The 24,324-nt window shown below is 50.9% G+C and overlaps 2 protein-coding genes across 2 annotated transcripts in view; one reads left to right on the top strand and one right to left on the bottom strand.

The window, feature by feature from the left end:
* Positions 1-15,855, top strand: part of LOC141571779 (uncharacterized) — a 31,938-nt gene extending 16,083 nt beyond the window's left edge. The window contains exons 5-9 of the mRNA XM_088796343.1: positions 36-3,223; positions 5,045-5,230; positions 7,953-8,125; positions 9,593-9,710; positions 12,187-15,855. Coding sequence (XP_088652469.1) covers positions 36-3,223; positions 5,045-5,230; positions 7,953-8,125; positions 9,593-9,710; positions 12,187-12,384 — 3,863 coding nt within the window. The 3' untranslated portion in view covers positions 12,385-15,855. The remainder of the gene's footprint in view (positions 1-35; positions 3,224-5,044; positions 5,231-7,952; positions 8,126-9,592; positions 9,711-12,186) is intronic.
* A 6,218-nt stretch (positions 15,856-22,073) lies between these two features.
* The window catches only part of ZC3H6 (zinc finger CCCH-type containing 6), a 54,599-nt gene continuing 52,348 nt past the window's right edge, over positions 22,074-24,324 (bottom strand). Inside the window, exon 12 of the mRNA XM_019714518.3 lies at positions 22,074-24,217. Coding sequence (XP_019570077.3) covers positions 22,779-24,217 — 1,439 coding nt within the window. The 3' untranslated portion in view covers positions 22,074-22,778. The remainder of the gene's footprint in view (positions 24,218-24,324) is intronic.

The raw sequence follows: 24,324 nt of genomic DNA, 5'->3' as shown, positions 1-24,324 counted from the left end.
CAATGTCGCTACAGACACATGTGGGCCTTTTCAAGCGTATCCCCCACTGTCCTCACAGGTGCTGCTCCTGGAGGACGCTGCAGCGGCGAGGACCACGGCGCGAGCGGTGGGCAGGTGCCTGACCTGCCTGGACGCGCTGGAGGCAGCGGGCACGCGCTCGCCCCGAGGTCCTTGGGCCGACCTGGCCAGCGCGCTGCTGCACCTGGGCAACCTGGGCGCGCGCGGACCCCCCGGGCGCCTGCTGCGGGACCGGGTCCCCACGCTGCTGGCCGCCGCCCGCGCCCAACCCCAGCGCCGGCGCCGCCTCTTGGCTCTGGCCCGGGAAGTCCTGGGCGAGCTGCTGGCACAGCTGGAGCCCGGCCCCCTGGCGCCCCCGGCCCCAGTGCGCGGCGCGCTGCCTCGGCACCTGCGGCAGCTGCACGCTCTGCTGGCGGCGCCCGGGCCGGAGCGCCTGCCGGGCCGGCTGGATTCGCTGCTGGCCGCGGTGCTCGGGCCCTGCATGCGCCTGGCTGTCGGCGCCGCGCCGCCCGAGAGGCTGCGCCTAGTGGCCCGCTGCTGCCGGCTGCTAGAGTTGCGGGGGCTGGAGCCCGGGGAACGGGGGGAGGAGAAGGCGGCGCTGCAGGCGGCCACCGAGGCCCTGTCCCAGGGTGTTCGTGCCGGCCTGCTGCGCCAGATCCTGCGCACGTTCACCGACATGCACAGTCCTCTGCAAAAGCTGGTCCGGGCCGCCTCAGCGACGACGCCAGTCAGCTCCCCGTGCGACGGCGAGGCCGTGCCTAAGAGCCTCCAGCTTCTCCTTGCGGATTTCCACGACCAGGCCACGCGGATGCTGCGGGTGGCCCACTTGGTCTTGATTTGCTGTCCCCAACAACAAACCGGCAGAGACTTGGAGGCCACCATGGCAGGCCTCTGGAGCCTTGTGGTGACAGTGCAGCAGCTTTTCTCACAAGGCCGGCAGGGGGCCGGTCTGAACTGGAGCCCTGCCGCCTTGCAGGCCCTGCTCCAGGCCTGGGCCAGGGCCTCAGAACGCCTGCTGGCATGTTTCGACGGTGTTCTCTACATTCCTGAGTTCCTAAGCGTATCCATTGAGGAAATGGCCAAGCACACGAACTTCTTTTCGTGCGCCTTGAGGAGTGGGGATGGCAGAGGGTTTTCCAGGCTGGTAGCGTGTGTGCAGGGCCGGGCCTCACACATAGTGCAGGTGATGAGCAGGTACGTGGCCCAAGATCGAGACCCCATCTTCCGAAACGGCCTAAGGGTCTTGATCTGGCAGCTGGATCAAGCCTCCTTGGTCCTGGGTGCGGCCGCGGAGCGCTGTGAGGGTGGACACTGGGCTCCGGACACAGAGGCGTGTCTGACCGCAGCGAACCATCTCATCTGTGCAGCTCAGAGCCTCCAAGAGGGATTGGATGGGACTAACCACCCTGACCTCCTCAGCCCCCTTCGGGACCATGTCCAGATGTTTGACATGTCTAACAGACAGCCGTATTCCCTTCTCCTCAGCCGCCAGGACGCCCCAGCTCCAGACCTGAAACCCCACAGGTGGAGTGGGTCAGGGAAAAGTGACCCAGGCACTTGCTATTCCCCCATGGACCATCTTTCCGGTCCCTTGGTTCCTGACATCTGTCCACAGAGTTGGGGGCCTCCACTCCCCGCCACCGGCAAGCTCACCCTCACTGTAGAGAGCAGTGGCCACCAGACAGTGACATCAGCTGGCACCAACCTGCAGGAGCAGGGTGCAGCTATGGATACAGCTCAAGAGTCCCTGGCAGGGGAGGGGCCACTGGGGCCGCAGAGGGTGACTGGACTCCGAGAAATCCCAACAGCAGCATCTTCTGTTACTGACCTAGCAGGGGAGATGGCACAGTGCACAGCCGCTGCAGCCAACCGGCTTCTGGAAGTGTCTCTCCAGCTGTCTGAGAGAACCAGGGACACCAGGCAGGATTTGGTGGCCATGGCTGGTGACTGGTATCCTCTGTGTCAACAGCTATTTTGTTACAGCCCAGCAGCTGACCTTCCAGGGAGCACCGCTGTGTTCATGGAGCTTCAGCAGAATTTAGTTTCAATGGTCCAACTAGCAGCCAAAAGTGGGCCCGTGGATTTCGGTGAGAAGGACCCTGACTCAACTGGGCACCCAGAAGCACTTTCACAAATGCAAAGCCACCTGGAGGCGGCAGAAGGCCATGCTAAACAGCTGCTGAACAAGGTCCGGGCCTCTGGTGGCCTCCATGCCCGCAGACTATGGGAGGAGCGCTTCGAGGACAGGTGCCTTCTGTGGTCAGTGGCTGTCCGAGAGCTGCTGCAGGGCCTGGAGAGGCTCAGCGGGAGACAAGGGCTGTTCCTGTTGTCCCTGCGACAGGCTGTGAAGGGTCAGCCGGGGCTGCAGGGGGCGCTGGCTCAGATGGCAGACGTGTCCCGGAGGCTGCAGGAGGCAGCCAGGCTGTCTGGCCTGCTGTGTGGGGATGAGCAGGTGAGAGCCGAGCTCTCCTTCCTGTGCAGGGAGGTCCATGTGCTCACAGACGCTCTGCGGGACGTGGCACAGGCCCTGGCGCCCTCCCCCAGGCCGTCCCCCAGCCTGTCCACGCGCTTCCAACTTCTCTGCCTGGAGCTCACCCTCCGAGCCAAGGCCCTGACTGGCCACCTCAGGAGCATCAATGCAGACTATGGACAGGCCCTCCAAGATGCCTTCTGCCCAAGGCTCTCTGTCTGCAAAGACCCCCAGACTGCAGGCCTGAAGGCCCCCAGGCCAGAAAGCTCCCTGCAGAGAATGGTGTCTGGTATTGAAGCTGTGCAGGAGATGGTGGTGGGAGGCCAGGGGTCTGGGCCCTGCCCAGCAGGCCTTCCTGTGGCCCTGGACAGCATTCTTGTCCTTACCAAGGAGGTGGCCCAGAGGGTCCCCGTGCTCCGAGAACACCCAGAGGACGGGGGGATGCACATGCTGGACTGGCTGCAGTGGGAGTGGGCGGCCAAGGCCCATCACGCCATGGCTCAGCTCCAGGCCTGGCAAGGTGACCACACAGAGGCCTGTAGACTCCTGGCCAGCTGCTTGAAGCCCAGTGATGGACAGGACCTCACCCCGCCCCAGCTCCACTGCCAGGAGGGGGCCTCAGGAGCAGCTGCTGCGGGCAGTGTAGATTCTCAGGGTGCCGCCCCAGGGAGCTCAGCGGGGACCTGCACTGCTGGTCCAGATGTTCCTGGGACAACTGCAGCACACCTGGACGAGGTAGGACAGTCGCATCTGCTCTCCTCCCCGTCCTCGGCCCTCTTTCTAGTAACCAAAGCCCACTGCCAAGTTCCCGGGGAAGCTACGTTGGTGGGCACATGTGAAAGCCTGCTCTGGCAGGCAGGGCAGGCCGCCTGTGAGAGCCTGCGCTTGGGAGTCAGACCTCCTGGGCTGCCGGCCACGGCGTGCAGCTCTGACACCGCACAGAAGCTTTGCAGCTATTTAATACTCACGATTCTAGTTGAGAAAATGGGAATCTGATAGTTTCCTGGCGGAGGGTGAATGAAAGCACCCACATAAAATACCAGCCCTTGCCTGGCATATAGTGAGTGCCTTGTCAGTGGGGCCATGATCACGGACTTCCAGCTGGAAGTGGTGTCCCTGCCGTGACTGACAGCTCAGGCCACCTTGAGCTCTGTGATGGTACCGTCCTGCTCTGCTCAGGGTTCTTTTGTTTGCAAGTGGCAGGGATCCAAGTAGAAGCAGCAAAAGGAAAGATTTGTTGGACGGGTGCTGGGTCTGGTGAGCATCCTCCACACACAGGGCACCAGGCAGGATAGCTGGGCATCGTGCAGCCCCAACACCTGACTTACTTGCATGGATGGTGAGCAGAGGGAGACACAGTGGGTGCAGTGCCCGAGAAGTTCCCTAGCAGACGGCCCAGCCAGCGTTTTGGGCACAAACTCATCTGTCCCCTTTGTGACCTTATGCTTGGTGTCCCAGACCCTCCAAACCCAGATAGGGCAGTTGCTCATGTAAGCACCTGAGCTCTGCAGTCCCGGGGCACCTGGCCTGCCCCCAGATGTGGCTGCTTGGCTGAGGAGTATATGACAAGCACTGGACACAGCTGATCAGCAGGGGGTGGAAGGACACAGGCCACAGGCAGGTGTGTCCATGCCCAGAGCAGCTACCCTTTGATTTCCATTCCTCTCTTGCTGACACACCTGCTACGTTCAATATTTACATATATTTACAGCCTTGGACCAAACAAGATCGTGAACTTAACTCCCTATTTAGATAGAGTTCACTGTCACGTCTGTGACTGCGTGCTTTTCCCACAGCTGCATCTATCCCATATAGGTGTTAGTATGCTTTGTGGGGTGCCAGGATAGATGTGGGGTGGCGGGGAGGTTCCTGCACTATGCTCTCCTCCTCTCCCCACATGGGGCACAGCCCCTGCCCCCAGGAGCTTGGGATCCGGCCGGTGAGGCAGAGCGTGGTCAAGGCCACTCCTGACCATTGTCACTGGAATTACCACCAAGAGGAGGACAGCTTGTGTGGGTGTCTGAGTCTGGAGGAGGCTCAGGGAGGGTCCCGCAGGCCCCTGCATGACTAGGGTGGCTCTCTTCTCACAAGACAATATACCCGAGTTAATAGGTGAAATCTCTACTGTTCACAGCAGAACTGCCATGTCCTTTCGTGTAGGAGGTGGAAGTTTTGGGGTTCCCACAGGCGGGACATACAGGGGGTCCTGATTTCAGAATCCACCATTTCTTCCTTCTCCCAGATGAGGCCTGAAAATTCACGGAGGGAAAGGGACTGTGACATTTCAACTATCCTGCGGTCTGAATATGCCCGGTCTTGTCCCACTTTATGCAAATTCTTGATGGATGGACCAGGGTGACAGGGATGCACTGTTTCCTCTTTGCATCATCTTCCTGTCTATTTGGAGAAGATACTGAGAGTGGACAGCACGCTGGGAGCTGGGAAACCCTCCTGGTCCCTGCTCTTCTTTAACACACGACAGAAAGGCCACTAACTGCCCTCGCAGTTGAAAGTTCTGAGGCGAGGCGTCTCATTAGCTCTGTCTTCTTCCCACAGCACAGGCCCGGTGGCACTCCTCCCCAGGTCCCCAGCTGCCCAGCCTGGCCGCTCACCGAGCTGGACCAGCCTCTCGCGGAGGACGGCAGTGCAGACAGTGGGGACAGAATCACCCAGATGACCCGGCAGATGGCTGAGGACGTGTTCCTGATGGCTCAGAGTTTGAGCAGCAGAGGACGTGGCTTGGTACTTGGCCTTCAGGGGGCTGCAGGGGTAGGCAGATGGGCACCCAGTGGCTGTCGGGATGGATGGCCAGGCTCGGTGCCCAGTCCTTAGTGTTTTCACATGCTCTCCTCTTTCTCTGTCTGGTGCATTACACACGTCACTTAACGTCTCCCTGCCCTCCTCTTTGGGGCTCAATCACTACGGTTTTGTCTTATTCCACCAGGGGAGATAAGTTCGCAGAAGCTACAATTTCATAAAAGCAAGGACTCATTTGTATCCCAGGAGAGTGAACTGAGGGGGCCACTTCCATATCTCAAAATCCCCAAGTATAGGAGTGAGGGCTGCAGCCTACACAGGACACTGGTCATAGATGGGGGAAGGGGCTGCCTCCCACTGGTTTGGAGGCCAGCTTCCATCCTGTGCGAGCTGTCCTGATTCTCTCGGGCCCTCAATTCAGTTTAGGAAGCATTGTTTAACATCAACACAGCAGCCCCACTTACTGAGCGGCGACCAGGAGGAAGCGGGCAACGGCATCAAAGCCATTCAGAAAGCCTCCCGTAGGTCTGCCGGCTGCCAATGGCTCGAACACATGGCTGGGCCCTGTGGGGCCCATTTCTCAGTCTGGGCAGGACAGGGGGCTAGACCAGAAGCTGTATGTCAGGGTGCCCCTGCCCAGGTGACTGCCAAGCCATACCCAGCAGCCCCACCACACTCAGCCCTGTCATTGTCCCATCCCTCCTCCCCACCCCGGCCCACCTCAACCAGCCAGTGACCCCAAGGTCATTAGGTCAGACGTGGCAGTAGCTACCCCTTCTTGAGGACTGCCGTTCTCTTCTCAAACATCTCTGATACCCTAATTTCTATGGAACTTGGGTGCTGGCCATGCTGTGTGGTTGAGAGCCCTGGCATATGCAAACCCTGGATCCTACGGAGTTCCCTGGGGAATGTCCCAGAGGGAGGCAGCAAAGGTAGGCCTAAGTGAGGCTTATGCCTGGTAAGAAGGGAGGACATGCAGAATTCCCCCCAAACCCTCACATGCCCGTCTTCATACCAACCAGGTTTCAACCACCAAAGTGCCTGGTGCTCCTGGGCCAAACAGAGAAAAGAATTTGAGACGGCGGTTGGGGAGGCAACGGGCCACACAGGGGTGGGGGCCCAGGATTCCTGACACGGAGCTGTGAGCTTGTGTGATGTCACCTGGGGGGCCCATTGGAGGTCTTCAGCGTGGGGTTGTAGTGGAGCTGGAGGAAGGCAAGATGATGGGCAGCGGTGTCCCCTGAGAGGCACAGGGGTCAGCGTGTCCTTCCTTGGCAGAGGTCTATACCACGCTGTTCTCTGGTCTGTTTTCTCTGGCCCCTCCCTCTGAGACCCAGGTTATGAGTTCTGGAATATTCCAGCTTGAGTTCCACAGTTGAGCCCTTCCCCTTTGCACATGGAGGTGACCTCACTAAAGACTTCCCATGACATCACGGTATCTCAAATCTGTGTTTGCTCAACAAATACTTGTTGAGGCCGAGACGGCTGGCTTCGCACGCACAGTACAAGGAGAGGGAGCCAGCGCGGGTCTCGCGGGAAGAACGGGGCTGGCAGTCAAGTCCTGCCCACTCCCTCAGTGCCCACCCCTCATGCATCAGGGGTCCCCTGGCTGGGCAGGTGCAGTGGGAGGCAGGCCCCCTTTGGATGTTTGCTGACTGCCCCCAGCCCCGCTCCCCTCACTCCACACTGTGGGGAGCCCTGGCACTGCCTCCTTGGGGGCCAGTGGAAGGTTCCAGCCACAGAGCCCTGGCCCATCCCTGACCTCCCCTGCTCCCTCTGGCCTCTTTGTACCTGGCAGGGAACCTACCCCACTGTCCCCAGCAAACTTCCTATGGGAGTAGTAAGCGTCTTCATACCTTGTTGGTTCATGGCTGGCATAACCCATCTGGACGTGTGGACTGGGTGTGGGAGGAAGGGTCCTGCGCGTCCCTGCAGGCGGGCTGTACCAGAGCACGCGTGGCCTTCCCTGGGTTTCCCCTTCCAGCCCTCATCCACTTTCCTGTGGCCTGTGAAAGGCCAATGCCTGCTTGTCCAGACCGAGGGAAGGGGTTTTGTTTGGGTTCAGCTGGCCAGCCCGGCTTTTATCCTATTAGCTGTCTCAGTAGTCGAGATTTTATTGGAGTAGATGGTCCCGTGGCTTTCAAAAAGGAAGAGTTTGGAGACTGATGACCCAGTCCAAACCTCTCTTTCCAAATGAAGCAAACCACACAGCCTGGAAAGATTAAAATTTTGGCTGACTAGTAGGTAGCTTCTGCCATCAGCCCATCAAGTATCAGTTCCCTTATGGGGACTCCACATGTGACTGTTGTCCTTTACACCTTTGCTCCAGCCAAGACCCCCTTCAACGGGACGGTTCCCACAGCTGGTCCTTAGGGCTGCATTTCTGCCCTGGGCCTGTCGAACACCAGCTCTGAGCCCAGCGCAGGCAGCTCCTGAGACAAGGACTGGGTCATGCCAGGGACTGCTGCCCTCACAGAGACAGGCCGGCCAGCTGGTTCTGCTGGTTTCCAGGACCACAGTTTCCTGCAGACCCAGGAGGGGCTCCTGACCCCTTAGGAGGAGGCTCAGGCCAAGTTGAAGTGTTCGCTCTGGGACTGGAGCAGAGCTGCCAGGCATGCTGGTTCTTTACAGTGTGTAACTGACTTCTCAGGGGAAACGGTGATGGCACTGTCCACCTGCCTTCACTCCATCATTTCTTTTGACACAGACCAAAGAGGAGCTCATTGCCTCTGCGAGGAAGGTTGCGATGTTGGGACAAAGCTTTGCCCAACTTCTCCACATTGTCGCTGAGAGCTGCACTGATGCCAGGTGTTTGCAGGAGCTTCTGTGTGCCCTGGAGCAGGTGCAGACCACGAGCAACCAGCTCCACATCATCTCCAGGTGGGGACATTGTGGGGATGCTGTGGGGACGGGTGTGGGGACATTGTGGGACGCTGTGGGGATGGGTGTGGGGACGGGTGTGGGGACACTGAGGATGCTGTGGGGATGGTTGTGGGGACATTGTGGGGACACTGTGGGGATGACTGTGGGGATGGGTGCGGGGACACTGTGGGGACAGGTGTGGGACGCTGTGGGGATGGCTGCTTTTGTGTTGATAATATCACACGTTGTAATGTGAGTATGGGATGGTTTCGTTTCAGTCCGACTCCCTTAACATCTGCAGTGCGCACTAGTCAGTAACAAATCTTTACTGGTAATATTCTGATGTGATGGAAAGCTTGGTAGTTAAAACTGTCATCAATCACTGTGACACATGAAAACATCACCAAGACCAGAGGTTATAAACTGTGTTTAAACTAAAAATAAAACCTGGTCACTGTTCTCTAGGAAATAATGTTTCAGGTACCAGGTCATTCCAGATTAGCCACGCACACTTTTCTCCTGCAGGTACAGGACCTGTGATGAATTGCTGAATTTCAAAAAGGGGGTAGTTGTCAGGGTGCTCGGGGCTGTTTGCGTTAGGCATGGTAAGATGCACAAACGTGGAAATGACTCATGAAGGAAGAAGACCTTCACAGACCCTAGAAAAAGGATGCCATGCAGGGCCATGCAGGTCAGCACCAGGGTCTGTCAGCAGCAGGAGTGATGGGAAACAGGTCAGAAACTCACTGGATTCGTGGGAAGGAATGCGCTAGGCTTAGGGTAGGCTCTGCAGTACAAGGCTGTCCCTACGTGTGTGGGACCTGGCCATGGTGGTGGGGTGTGCATTTGCTCGGTTAGTTTGCATATGGGAGGTGCATTTGCAGGACGGTCATTGAGTAGCTCTGGGAATTGAACCCCTGGAAGGGGCCGTCTTCCCAACGTCAGCAGGGGCCCAAGATGCTGGTGCACCAGAATAAAGATAAGGAGTGGATCATACAGGTGTGTCTGTCAAGATCTTGATCCTCTAAAAGTCCTGAGATTTCATCCAAGTTCACCACTTAAGTCTCACGGTGCCTTCATTTTCAATGGTGATAAACAACTTGTGTCACTGAATTTAGTTAGGTTCAGTATAAAACAGAAACTGTTGAGGTGTTTGATTCCCTCAGAAAGTACCAGCCCGATCTTTGGTTAGAACCTTGCTCCAAGTCCTGAATGAAACAAAATGTCTTGTTGCCTTTCATCCTATGTGGATGCTGGCATTTGTTCTGCACTTCTCTGCAGTTATTTTCATTAAAAACATGCTTCTTCTTGTTAAGGTACAGATAATGCATGAGTATCCAAATCTATATTTTATTTTCAACTGTTAAATGGCACCTTTAGAACAGCCTTTCTCTGACAGTCCCCACAAAGGCTCATGGTGTCACGTTCTGGTGTCTGTATTTGAGATGGTGTAATGTCAGCTGCTTTCCTCCCACAAACTCCAAGTGTGAAGGCCTCCCTGGCAAGAAGCAAGTCCTCTGAGGAGCTCCTGGTGGGGAATGCACAGCAGGTCCTCCACGCCGTTGGCAAGACCATGAGGGCTGCAGAGGCCGCGAGCCTCAGGGTGAGTGCTGGTCTTCAAGCTGCATTGGTGTAGAGCACACGTGCATGGCACTGTGACTCAGGTCACAGGTCGAGAGGAACATGATAAACTATAGACATTCTGAGCAAACTCTACCTTCTTAGCTGTTAAATTCAACCCTTTCTTCTCGAACCTGCCACCTGGTTTCGTGGGTTTCAGGTTGGCTGATTTCTATCCACCTACCTTCAGCTTCACTGATTCTATCTTCAGCTGTGTCCATTCTGCTAATGAGCCTGTCAAAGCATTCTTCGTCTACTACTGTGGTTTTTCTTACTTTTAGCATTTCTGTTCGATTGTTTCTAACAGTTTGCATCTCCGTGCTAAAATTCTCCATCTGTCCATGCATTTTGTCTACTTTTCCCACTAACATCAGTAATATATTAATCACAGTTATTTTAAACTTCCTACCTGTAGTGTCAACATGTGGCTCATATCTGAGTTTGGGTTTTTTGATTCCTTGTCTCTCAACAGTGGATTGCTTTTCTCTCTCCCCCCCCCCCCCGCCCCTTTTTGCTTGTCTCATAATTTCCATTGAAAACTTGACTTTATGTGTAGACTGGCAGAGATGAAATGAATAGTGTACATGCCTGAAAATGGGCATCCTCACTTAGACCTTTCACATGGGGTGAGTCAGGGCAGTCAGGAGTTGAGCTGAATGTGGGTGTTAGTGTTATAGTGACCCTTTGGTGCACCACCAGCTTCAAATTTCCTAGCATTACTTTTGTGTGTAGTTGGGGGTTTGGATTTTTATCAAAATTCCTGTGCTACTCTCAGCTTGAGCCTTGCCTTGTGAGTGTGAACCTCAGAGCTGCTCTTCTCCAGGTTCGTGTATCTCCCATAGCTTACTTGTCACTTGTGACTTGAGGCCTGGAGAGGAGAGGGTGGTGTTCATCACTGTCCTCATTCAGCCTCAATCATAGGTAGGCCCGGTGTCCCAGGTCTCAGGATTGGGGCTTTCTCAGTGATTCTGCTTCTCCCTTAGCAATAGGAGATTTTCAGCAGTATGAATCCAGGATGATTTTCTGCTTCTTCCCCAGGGGTAGACCCTGTATTGTGTTCCCTTTCTACGATTGACCTATGCCTTAGGGATGACGGTTTGCTGTCCTTCCCTTAGTGACTTCAGGCTTTTGTTCCATTAGGAAACAATGTAGGCAGAGCTTTGGGTCCTTGTCACAGTGGTGGCTGCTTCCCTCCCCCACAGCCCGCACTGCAAGGAGCCATTCCCAACCACCTGTCCCACCCCAAATCTTTCTCACAGTCCCAGGGAGGGCCTAGAGAAAGCCTGAGAGCAGGTGTTCAAGAAAAGTTATGATTTTGTGGATTATCTGACTTTTTCTTGTTGTTAGGATGGGACCAAGACTCTTTCCAGGTTTCTGTATCCTGAGTAGAGGATGGAAATGGGAAATATTTGACTGCCTAAGAGAACACTGCCCAGGGCTTGACACGAGCTTACACGGGCATCATTCTACCTGTGAGATGCATCTCTGCCCCCTTTACGTCTACCAAGTTCTCCCATATCTGGCTCCTTCTATTCTTTAGGCACCACATTGAATTCCACCTCCTTAGAAGGAGGAAACACCCCCACTGTATCTAAACTACATCACACCCAGTTTTCTCTATTTTAGTGCCTTGTATGATTCCTTCGTAACACTTATCAGTTTGTAGTCACATTGCTCTGTTTTCTTCCCCTGGCAACTCTGTATTTGTCCGGCTCTTTTACTGGGACGTAAACTCCACGAAGCCACAGGCCTGGACCAGTGGGCTGGTGTATGGGGTGCTGAGTACACAGAGGGAGAACTTTTCATTTCAACTTTTGAGAAACTATGTACCAGTTAAGACCACAGAGTTTATAAAATAGACACACCAAGAGAAAAGCATTTGAAAACTGTGCATATTTTAGCGACAAGTTCCGGAGTCTCTTGAATCTGAAGAAGGCTGAGAGGAAAGCTGGGGTCCGGCCCCTGTGTAGCAGTGTCTTTCCCCCAAGCACAACCACAGCCTACTGACCCTGAGGCACCAGCTGACTGGCCAGTCCCCACGCCCTGATCTCCAGGCCACCCAGAGCAGGACAGCCTGAGAGTAAGGCCAAGTGTCCACCTATGACCCAGCTCAGCTCAGGCTAATGACCAGACCCATGGAGAGTTTTCATAGAGCAAAATGAATAGGCAAGGTCCAAAAGGAGGCAGAATTAGGGGTAAAGAGATTTTTATTTTTTTTTTTTACTACATTCTCAGAACATTCCATTGTGACAATGTAAGATCCTTTGCTCTGTTGTGCTTCTCCTTCAACCCTGAGGACCTCTTCAAACACCATTCCTCGGTTTCTGGTAAATGAGGGCTAGAAAGTCAGAAAAGCAGCTCCAACTCCCACTCCCCACTCCTCTCGGAGCACCCACTCCTCTCCAGCAGACAGGGGAGCCCACGGACATCCAGTGCTGAACTCTGTCTGTCTCCTGCAGGGTTTGAGACACCCGTCCCCTGATCCGGAGGAACCGGACGTCGTTGCCTTGTGCATGCGGTGGAGGCGGAAACTGCTTCGGCACAGGCTTCGGGAAACTCCGAACCTGGACGGTGGCGAGCTGGGCCTGCGCACCACGAGCGCTGACCCCGCCCCCTCAACTCGCGGCCCTGGGGCCCCGGTTCCAGAAGCTGTATGAAAGCTAACAAAAGTTCTCCGAGTCGGACTCTGTGGACGTGGACGCTGGCTACCCATGGGTACCAGCCTGTGGGGACACAGGTGACACGGCGGATTGGAGGGGTGCTCACTGTCATCAGTATCCCATCTTGCCACTGTCTATGCTAGGCCTCACCCTGTCACTGTCACCCTTCCTGTGCGGTTAGGAGCTCTCCAGCGATGGCACCACCGGAGTTTCAGTGCCACCTTCCTGGAAGCGGGTGGCAGCAAGGAGACTGCTAACACCAGCTCCTGGAACACCCGGCGACACGTCTCAGTGAAGCCTGGGCTCGGTGCAAGCAGCTCACCCCTTGGGACATCTGATGAGCCTCTCTGAGCCAGTGTTCAAATGAAATAGAAACCGGTGCCTCACAGTAAACACCGACCTGTGTTGCCCCACCGGCTGCGCTGACCGCCGGGGTGTGCCACGCTGACCCCTGGGGACTTGCTGGAAGGCAGGCTGACCTTTAGCGTGTCCATGGGCCGCAGAGCTCAGTTCGCACAACTCATAGGCGGAAAGCAGTGGTGTCTATGCCTTTACAGCACTGGCGGGGGGTGGGGGGCGGCTGCAGCTTTGTGTGGGTCCTGGGGTGACCCCGACCACACTTGCTGGCCTCTGGTGCTGTGTCCACACCTGGGTGTGACCCTCTCTTTTTGGCTGGGAAGTGCTCCCAGGGAGCATCAAGCACCCGCCTTCACAGACTTGGCTTCTCCTCAGCTCTTAACAGCTGACGAGCATCAGGGGACCCCTTCCCTGGCTTTCGCTGTGTGGTCACCTCGTGCTGTCAGAGGGCACCATGCCACACAGGAACAGTGAGTGTCCAGAGAATCAGGACGGAGCAAAACTGCTCATTGGCGTGGCTGCCCCACAGGGTGAGGGGGCTTCCCAGAATCTCAGACAGGAACCAGCTGCCACAACCCACTGTCCCCAGTAAACATGTGGGCACCCGTCTCCACTTGCTTGTCTTTTCCTCAGAATTTCCAGGGATGAGAGGAAAAGCTTCCTTCACCCCAGTCCTCTCCTGCCTGGCCCTCCGTGACACTCTGATCATCAACATATTGAAGGGGACAAAGGGACCCAGACAGTCATTTCAAACCAGGCTACTGGACTGCTGCAAAATCCCACTTTTGAGTGTCAAAGCTGAGTGTTACCTTTAGTCCCTTTGTGGTCTTTGTAACAAACAATAATGGTCTCTTCCTCTTTTCTGTCCACAGTCCTAGCTGGATGGATATCACAAGCCAATGAGGCAAATTCACAAACTCAGAAAAACAAGAGAAATTCCATACATGATCTTAAAAACAACACACCTTTTAAAGGTCATTTCCGATGCTCTCGGGGGTGGAGACAGAGCTAGGATGTGGAGAGGCCTCGCTTACCTTTGGGAGAAGCGCAGCTGCAGGTGTTAATATCCGGGTCCCTCCAGAGGTCTGCTGTGCTACTTGCCAAGATCAATGGGAATCGGCTTGTCTTCGGTTATGGCCAATACACCCCTATTGGAATTCTGATTTGCTTTATAGGAACTCCACGGTCTTTCCACTTTCTTGGGTGCCCCCACAATGGCAGTGGTGCCCACATTCACTGCTCTGATCCCACCTCCAGCAGTTGGCTGTCTTGCAGATCCCAGAAAGAGTTATTAGCATTTTTCTCTTACTCTACATACTCAGTGTACAGCGGAAGATAACTGTAAGTGTGTGAGCCTTTCCCAAGCTTTTCTAAGTAGAAACCAATTTATTCAGTCAATAAGTATGTATTGAGCATTGTATTAATGGTGTCCAAGGATGTATTGTAGTGAAAAGAAATGATGTATGTGGACATGTCATGGTGAGTAATAATAGCTACTGCTGGGCGGCATTTGATTCTGGCTGGTCCCCTACTTTAGCTTAAGGTAAAATTGTCACACTTTGCATAAACTCGAGTTTTCTATCCTTTCTAACCTGTGATTACCAGACAAAGAGGGGGATTTACGATCATCTTGTCTGAAGTCCCTTTCAAGAGTAAAAAGAATTTGATTTTAATTCTCCAGATAAAACGAAAGCTTTTTCTGCCTGTAAATACCATGTGTTGAATGGACACGAAGTTTGCTGTTATGTGAGGGAGCCTGTGCAGTGAGTCACCCAAGACGATGCTAATTAGCCTCCTAAGGGGAGGGGTGCAGCCCATTCGCAGGCAGTGAGGGATCAAGGATCTCTTTACCGCCCACTTCACAAAACCCAGACCACGATTCTGTAGCCCCTGAGAAGGGTCTGGAGAGGCTACTGAAAAAAAGTCACTCCCACCTGTGTTTTGTGAAACCTGAGAACACCATGACTTGGGAAGTTGTTGGATGAGCAAATGAAAGGGATTTCGAGGAGAGGCATTTGTGCCAAGGGAGTGAGTTGTCACCAGAGTTGGGGCTCAGTCTTCCGAGGCTGTGCGTGCGAAGGCCAGGGGCTCAGCTGGGCAGGTGTGTGCAAAGCCCAGTGCTGCCGGCGTGCAACCTCATCTCTGACAAGGATGGGAGAGCCAGCTCCTGGGGACAGCCAGCGTCCTGCATCCCGCTGGCGGTTGGGCTGAGATGCCTGTGAACACCCAGCCAGCACACACTGGGGTCTGGCTGTAATTGTTGTGAACACTTGGGGGCGCTGCAACGCTGAGCTGATGGACATGGCATCCGAGGGTGAAGGCAGCAGCACCCCCAGTGTGAAGACCGTGGAGGGGGACACGGCTGGGCCTCTATGTCCATCACGCGTTTCTTCTGTTCCTTGGACTTTCTGTGTTCTGTGCCCTGGATCATGTGATCGTCACCACAGGAGAGTGTGACTTTGCAGTGTGACTTTGCCGTCATCACTCAAGAAACTGTCTGCCTTAACCATCTCTGGAACCCAACACCCAACAGTGGACTCTACGTGCTGAAATCGCGGCAAGTCTCCATTTTGTGATGAGGACGCAACGCCTGGTGACGCCCGGACTTACCTACTGTCATATGGCTTGGGGGACGGACGATGCCAGTTCCCAGGGGACGGAGTGTCCATCACAAAAGCAAGGCTGGGGCGCCCTCACTTGAGACGGAACACATGCGAACGGAAGCAGGAAAACATCTAATGAGGTCCCCTGACCTAGGAGGGAAGCTTGACAATGGCCTTGTGGTTACCCAGGACTGTGGGGGAGGAATGGCCAGGCTCTCCTGGTGAGACTCTAATTTGACCCTTAGCCGCACGTTTGCCAGCAGCCTCGGATGCAGACTCTCCAAGAAAACTAAGCTAAGCTAAGGCAGGGTGCTTCCTGGAGGAGGCCGCAGTAGGAGGGGGCCTTGGAGCCGTCTGTCGTTGTGCTACTGCAGCAGTCTCTGTGGCCAAGGGGACAACGAAGGACAAGCTCACTGCCACCCCCTCGTGTGAGTACACCGCTCCCCGTACTGTCTTTCACTGCCAAAGATTTGTTAAAGCAAAGCCATGCGCTGCCAGACAGATATTAGAAACATTTTTATTTAAAGTCAGACATGCAAACATGTCACAGAAAAACAATGACAGGAACTCGCAATAACACAATGTAACTTAGAAAGTGATTAGTCAGCGAGAAAAAATAATAGACGGTCCTGATTTTACCAAGTGATCTGCTTATCCTCACGCAGACTAATTTATTGATTCAGCAAAACAGCCTTTGTTGGAAACTTTTGAACAGTAGAATAACAATTTAGCTAATCTAAGTTGTTATCTCCTAAAACCTCCCAGAGTGAAAACAATCAAGGCAGTATTTCCCTAACATTTGAGGTACAACCTGGGGAACTGAAATAATAAGGCCAGGAAGATCAAGAAAACCCCATCTCATACTGCATAGGTTCATGTGGGTTTCAGCCCACAGGTGGTGCTTGTGGATCTATTGTAAGTCTGGACACAGCTCCCCACTACACACACACACACACACACACACACACACAGGCAGCCAGATACACGCGCATACACGCACGTATATACACATGCACATGACATCCGAGGACACAAGTGCCACCAGTGTCTTTGCCACGTGCAGGCACAGAAGCCCTAGACTAAGAACACAGTGGCATAGGCCCTGCCACCCGGGTCTTTGCTGAGCCCTTCCTGTATCCTATGTAGGGGAGCAGTTGGTTTAGGGCAGGGAGTTTAAAGGTTTTTTTAAACTTTGGCAAGTTAAGTGTACAAGTAACTATTTCTTGATTGTCACTTTCATAAGGAAGTATCACTCTACCACTTAAAAGATATTCTAACTTATTTGACTTCCCTCTCAAACATTTGGAGGGCAAACCCCTGTAAAACACAGGTGGACTAGAACTTCTTACCTGTAATACTGTTTTTTTTATTACTTTCCACCTTCTCTATTTAAAAAACATACAAAAGGTAGAGTCTGTCACTGACAACTGACCCCAAGATCTTGCTCGTAATGGAGCTGTGGGAACACGGCTTTAAAAAAAATTGGGCCTTTTTTATTTAATTCCTTTACAATACACTCTATACCATGTTTCCCCGAAAATAAGACCAGGTCTTACATTAAGTTTTGCTCCAAAAGATGCATTAGGGCTTATGTTCAGGGGATGTCATCCTGAAAAATCATGCTAGGGCTTATTTTCCAGTTAGTTCTCATTTTTGGGGAAACATGGTAACAGACCTGATAAAATAGTATCACCTAATGCAACCAGGCACCGATTCCATCAGATGCAGCCAAGAAGTCACGAGGAGGCCGAGACTGGGAAGGGCAGCAATGGAAGAACTAGCAAAGGTCACCAAGAGCACAGATGTGTCATTAGGACCAAGGCCGAGACCAGCCACCCCTTCGTGCTCCCAATTCCTATGCACAGAATTTCGTGAAAGCTGGACAGTGCAGAGGCTGAGAGGAATAAAATGATTCATTTGAAATTCGCACTGGGGGAGAGCTCTGCGGACCCCCTGGACCCCCAGAAAGACGCACCAGTGGGTCAGAGCAAACAAACTAAGCCTGGAACACCACTGGAGGCAAAGGGACAAGATGAAGCTGTCCTACTTCGGACACATCGTGACAAGGCCGGGTTCTCCGGGAAAGACAAGAATGCTGGGAAAATGGGAGGCAGAGGGGAGACGAAGGCCAAACGTGAGATGGACTAACTCCATAAAAGAAGCCAGAGGTTGAGACTCCAAGAGCTGAGCGGGGCTGTTGGGGACAGGACACTGTGGACGTCACTCATTCGTGGGGTCACCAGGAGCACAGCCGACTCAATGGCACGTCACACACGGAGAGTAATGAGTCAAGAAGTATGGGGCCTGATAATTCACAAAACTGATTTTTTGGTAAAATGCTACAATTAGCTGTACATTAACTTTTAAAAATAAATTCTAAGTTTAAAAAAGTGAGAGATTCAAGGATGAATAGAGCTATAAAATACTGTTCCAAGAACTCAGTCTTGTTTGAAGAAACAGATGTCCGCTGTGCCCACACGGTTCTGCCCCAAAGGGCAGTGAAGGCCGTGTGAGGACCAAACACAGGACCCACGTTTAGAGTCCAATTCACGACTTGAAGAGTAAATTACTGTTCACGGTGTTAGGGAAAAAAAAAAAAGTTAAATGCTACTGGAAACTCACTAGGTTAGGCATATCTTCATAATTTTAGTTGATATCTTGAGAACTGAAAGGTGGAAGTTAGAGAAACACATTTAAAAATAAAAATGTATAACTCTGGTTATACAGTTCTTTCTGTCACAGAAAGAGTCCTTCGTAGATCTATAGGAATAAATCACTGATCTATTCAAACATCTGCAAGGAAGCGGTAAAGATACCTTGTAGGTCTGGAGCATTCTTAAGAGTTACGGATTACTGTAGAAACGTTTAACTCCTAAGTAACGCTGTACCTTCCCAGTGCGCGGCTGATGGGGGAGGGGAGAAGGTAGGGGCCTGTGTCTACAGAAAAAGGTCTTAAGTTATGAACCGTATTTCTTCTAATGCAATCTGTGGCTTTGTCACATCTGACAGCACATGTGAAATCTAAACCTGGATGGATTCAGGGAGCAATCAAGAAGCAGTTAACAAAGCAGCCACTGTGTGCCTAGAGCTAGGCTTCTTGCTATGGGGAAACAGAAAAGTAAGAAGATACATGGGACCTGCTTTAAAAGCATAAAATACAGTTTAAAATGTGCTTTATTAACTTTTATTTAAAAATTAGAAACTCTAAACATTCTGTTGATGTTAATCTAATGCCCTGAGGTCTGTATCCTCCTTTCTTGGGTCTGTATCCTCTTTTCTTAGGTCTGTATCTTCCTTTCTTGGGGCTATATCCTCCTTTTTCAGGTCTGTATCCTCCTTTCTTAGGTCTGTATCCTTCCTTCTTAGGTCTGTATCCTTCCGCCTTAGGTCTGTATCCTTCCTTCTTAGGTCTGTATCTTTTCTTCTTAGGTCTGTGCCCTTCCTTCTTAGGTCTGTGTCCTTCCTTCTTAGGTCTGTACAATTTTTCTTAGGTCTGTACCCTTCCCAAGAAAGGGAGGCAAATCTGGGCTTTGTTACAACTGGTAGATACTGCTGATAACGTAATATACTCAAAACAAAACCCGAGTGATACAGCAAATGGCAGCTGCAGACACTGGCTCTGCAAATCACATTAAGCTACTTGACAAAAAGGCATTACGTAAATGCTAAATCATGGCACATCAGGGAGGAAAACAGCCTTAAACACTCAGGCCCTGTTTGGTCACATTTTGTCATAGCTTAGATTTCCTAAACCCAGAATTATTTAAACTAAGTTTGCTAATGACTTCTATGTGCTACTAGACTTTGTTTTGAGCATATTAATTACCAAATGCCACCAATCCATTTTTGAAAAGACCATTACAAGCCTTCATTTTAGAAACTGACAGAAAGCCCACCTACTGAATGTTGCAGGGGCCTTGTCAGTGGGCCGCCTGACTGCAGATCCTGTCCGAGGTGTAGCCCCCCAGCCCAGAGCGGGAACTCGGGGAGCATCTCCACCAGAAGACTCTGTGTCGTGCAGACGGAAAGATTTTGACAAACCCTCACATCTAGGCCCCTGGAACTTCCAAACGTCAAGTTGCCATTAACCAAAGGAAAATGATACCTTTATCAAGCAAGTCACTCCCCAAAACTTGCAGAAACATATACCAAGAGATGGGCGTGAGGAGCCATTGTTTCTGAGAGCCCAGGCTCATGCTGAACAAGACGGCCACTCTGCCCACACCACACGCTCGAGCTGAGCACACACACCACATAGCACACACGGTCACAGCACCGTGGGCACCCCACCAATGTCCCACCTACACAGCTCTAAGGAAGGAAGTCCTTTGTCTTCCTGACACACAGTGTGAAAGAAAACTGCTAATGTGATGGGTTAATATTCTCTGGAGCAACTTCTCAGGCAATTCTCCTGTGTCTTCAATGCGTATCATCCGAAACTCCACAAATTTGGTGAAACACACAAACCATATCATGCTCTTTGGGACTTTGTACAACTTCATGCACCCTATTGGGAGTGTCATGATTATGTTTGTGAAAGTCACAAAGCAATTTTATCTTTACAAACACTTTAATAACTCATTCCTTACATCAAATCTGTGGGCAGTCACAAGTACACCCACTTCACAGGGAAGGAACTAGACACTGAGATAAAATGCCTATAAATCCATTCAGAACAAGAATAGGAATTCATGGCCTTCAAACCTCCTGCCCTCATATGTTCGCCTCTCCTCCCTCTCCTGATTAATTCAGCAGAGTGCCATCTGTGAATATGCATACAGGGTTCCTTTAGCAATCAACCATTCTTCCCTTCTTACAAGAAGTAGGACCAGCAAGAAAAACTGAAAGCCCTATACAAGTTAAAAGACAGACAAACCTGAGCAAAGATGATTTCCTAATCAGGCTGCTTTGGCTTAGCCTGACTCTGGGGCTTGGCGCACATGGCTGGGTCACACAGGGGTCCCTGCTGAAGCAGACCTAACTGCTGAGGGGGTCTTTGAATCACTCCAACATTTGGTTCATTTTCAAGGTTCAGAATGAGGTCCTAACTGGGAAAGCTCCAGAGGCAGGAGTATGGAGCAAAAACTAAACAAGACATGGGAAGTTACCACTCAATTCAAATTATGATCACCCCGGAATCCCGTCAACACCCTGCTCTAACCGTGTTCAACACCCACGTGAGCTGGTACGGACAGCTGTCACATCTTCCAGACTCAAGACACAAGTTACACCTGTTACCTGTAAATGTTTGGCTTCTAAGAACAGGGACACACATACTTTTCAGTGTACTAGTGTAAATCAAATTCCATGGATTCTAAAAACACCATTCACTATAAAGAGGAGCTTATTCATTGGGGAAAATGGCTGCTTATTAAATTTTGGTGAGAAAATAGGGAAAAAAAGAGTATTAAAATAATCCAGGTTGACCGGCTATAACAGAATATCCCCTAAAGTTACCTCAATTAAGAAAACATCACAAATAGAAATCATTATTTTAAACATAAATAAACATTTTCATATAAAATATAGTTAAAATTTTAAAGTTAAGTCCAAACTGTCTTGTGAAATAGCCTCTAGGACACCAGTTGATATAATAGGGACTCAAGAATACAGAGTAAATGAACATATTTTGCATTCATGCTTTTTAAACCTTACATTTTAATTAATCTTTTACTATCTCTCTTAGCGGTAAAAAAAGAGTCTGTTAAGAATTTGGATTCCATTTTGATCTCTGACAAATATAGAAAGAAAGATAATCTTTTTTTCTGTCAGTTTTATCCATTTTATTGACTTTTCAATGAACAATAAAATTTGTTTGGACAGCAAATCAGAAAATACTTTCTATGGTGGCTTTAAACTGCATTTGTAATCTCAAAATGATATCCAGAGCCATTTTAGGGAACAATGTAACCAAAGCAGAAATAGCAGGCCTTCCCAGTCCCTCCAGCCCCACAGATGTTGGTGGGCAGAGGCGTTCCCCTAACTGCAGCCCCACAGACCTGTGCACACAGCAAGACGGTAAAGGGATAAGCAAGCGGAAAGGGTGGCACTGACCTTAAACCACACGCCATCTGAGTGTCGGGTTCCCACAGAAACACTTTGCTCTGTATTTTTGACATCACTTCTCAAGGGTATTTGTTTTCATCCAAGGACTTTTTTCCTGCACTTTCATTATCTTTTATGATGAAAGGCTCCTTTTCAAATTACTGGAATTGTTACCAAAAATACTGCCGTAAGCTCCAGCTCAAGACATGAATGTCACTGTAATACTTAGTTTCTGTTATAAATAATAAATGTATAAAACAAATAGGGCTATTATTTTATACTGCAATAAATACACAAGAATGAATATACATTATTTTTCATAAAAATACAATTTATAACCAATTTAGGAGATTTCCAAACTATGAGAACATGAAATCCTTCCTGTCATAGCACACCAGTCACATGGGATCTGGGAGTTTCTTTATTGGTAGGCACACAGCTGAATATACCATCTCTGTGTTTTCCTCCTATTTAAGAAAAAATATGGAACCTGCACATTTAAAACATTATCAATGCAGTAATCGGTACAGACTCTCACGGGATCTTTTCAAATTTTGTTAAGAATTGCTACGGTCAGGATGAATACAATTATTGCAGCTACATCATTTGAAAAAATAATATAAATTATGGTGCTAAAGACAAAAAACATCACAACACACAAACATCACAATGTGACAGCAGTTAACTCACAACTATTTAATAGGAAAAATTAAATTTAAAAAGTTATGTTAGAGGACTTGGGAAGTTTTCACTTTAGCAAAACAATCTATGTATCTCCAACTTCTATGAGACAGTAAAATACTTTTAAAAGATTTGACATTTAAATGCTTCATTTACACAAATAATATCGCCCACACTAATAAAAGTGATGCCTTAAACATGAACTGCTCTGCTAATTGTGATTAAAAAATGCTTTCTTTACTTCATTTTACATTTTAGCTAGCAGTTAGCATTCCATATTAATCAGATATGTATTGACAAATAGAGAGGATCCCAGTCAAAATATTGTTTCCCAAAAGGTACATATTGCTCGAAACTACAACCATATAAAAGTGGTAATCAGTTATCCAAATTATGAAAGACAACTGGCAGATATTCAGGTGGAGTTGAGTTCATGATGGTTTATTTACAACAGAAGTACTTTTACTGAAGCTAACATGATCTATTAGTTTCTATGTCTATTACTACAGTCTCTTTTAAAGTTATAAAAATATTATATAAAATGCCACAGGCTTTAGAGGATATAACTTCATGTGGTTCTGATACTAGCAGCTGAAAAGTGTTTATAATTTAAAAATAAATAAACTATAGAGGTAAACCAGTTACAAAACAGCAGAGGACTGCAATAGTCACAAGACTGAAAAGAACTGCCTAATTACACAATAGCTAGCAAAATGGTGAAGCAGTTGGGTCAAAAGTTTTAAAAACCTCTCTCAGAGACTTGTCATCTGTTTCCCTACTGGGGCCATCATCGGGGGTGGGGCTCAGCTGTCCCGGCTGCTGTGACTGCCTTGGGTCGCTGTACTGGGGTCTAATCAAGCCTGTCAGTGCCTGAACGGGGAGACTGTGCAGTGCAGGGCCCTGGCCAGCACAGGCGCTCCCGGGGGCATCTGCCTGTGGGTCAGCGGGCCCATCGACAGTGTCTTCTGTGTCCGGAGTGCTTTTCTGTGGCAGGACTGCCTCCCCAGGAGAAGGCTCCTTTCTGTCACTACTTCCTGTCTTGTGGTTCTCCGCAGTCCCTGCTGCTGGCTCTGATGTAGGTGACACAGCCTGCTCCCTACGGTCATACAAACCAGTGCCACTGAGAGCTGAACAGGGAGGCCCCAGTGGAAGGGCAGCTGAAGCAGGCTGTTTAGGGGTGCACGGAGGCCCAGCCCCGGGCCCAGAGCTGCTGCTCCCCATCCCTGAGGGCTGCGAGGCTGAGTGAGGCCCAGGCCCACTCTGTGACATGTGTGACTGTTTCACGACCGCCTGCTGAGCCACCCTGCTGTGCAGCCTGTGAAGTCTGGGATCACATTTTCTTTGCAGCCGAGGGTCTCCTAATTTACTTGGACTGTGCGAGTCCCCACACTGCTCCGGGTGGCCCTCTCTGTTGGCTGTGTTAGTTTTGGCTTTGGCTGCTAATTTTGAATCGACGGGCACTGAGCTGGGGTGAAGATCGCGTTTCACATCCCACAACTTACTGAGCCTTTGGTCAGCGATAAGTGGGGGCAGAGGTAAACTGATCGACGACACGGGGTCAGGCTTAGGCAAAGGGACTGGGAGCAAGTCTTCTGGAGCCCACACGATGTGTTTTGCGAAGTTGGGCTTGGTAAGGATAATGTCCATTTTAATGTGACTGAACTGTCTCAGCTGTGATCTTGGATCCTGGAGCACGACACTGGGGGAAGCGTCCAGAGGTATCAAGGAAGCCTTTTCTCTCAGCTCTCTTTCCATGTCCTCCTCCTCCTCATCTCCTCTCCTGTGTTTGACGTCAGCGCCAGCATCTGCGTGACGTAAACCACACTTTGCTGCGCCAGCGGAGGGGCCAACATGCCCACTCCCATCACCTCTCAGCCTCCTGGGGTCCCATGCCAGCCTGAGACCCCGGGCAGCAGACTCAGACTTCCTACCGTCGTGCCTTGGGACAATCCTAAGTCGAGGGTCAACGACCTGGCTCCCTTTACTCTTCTCTTTAGCAAGTCTCGGGTCAGCAGGGGTACTGGATTCTGAGGAAGGCTGCTGATTCCTTAAAGTTTCTGTCTGTTTCTGCAGTGTTTTCAGGATTGACTTGACACTGCTTCCTTCTTCCTCTTCACTACTGGAATACCAGTTAACAGTATCATCTAAATGCAGACAAACACTTATTATAAAAAATGAAGCATTCATATTAGACCTTAATTAAGATAAAAAACACATACTATTGCTGAAATAAGTGAGGTCTAACTTCAAG

The sequence above is a fragment of the Rhinolophus sinicus genome, chromosome 2, assembly GCF_057876585.1.
Source record: "Rhinolophus sinicus isolate RSI-liver-muscle chromosome 2, RSI-T2T, whole genome shotgun sequence".
Taxonomy (NCBI): domain Eukaryota; kingdom Metazoa; phylum Chordata; class Mammalia; order Chiroptera; family Rhinolophidae; genus Rhinolophus; species Rhinolophus sinicus.
This window is presented reverse-complemented; position numbering and strand designations above follow the sequence as displayed.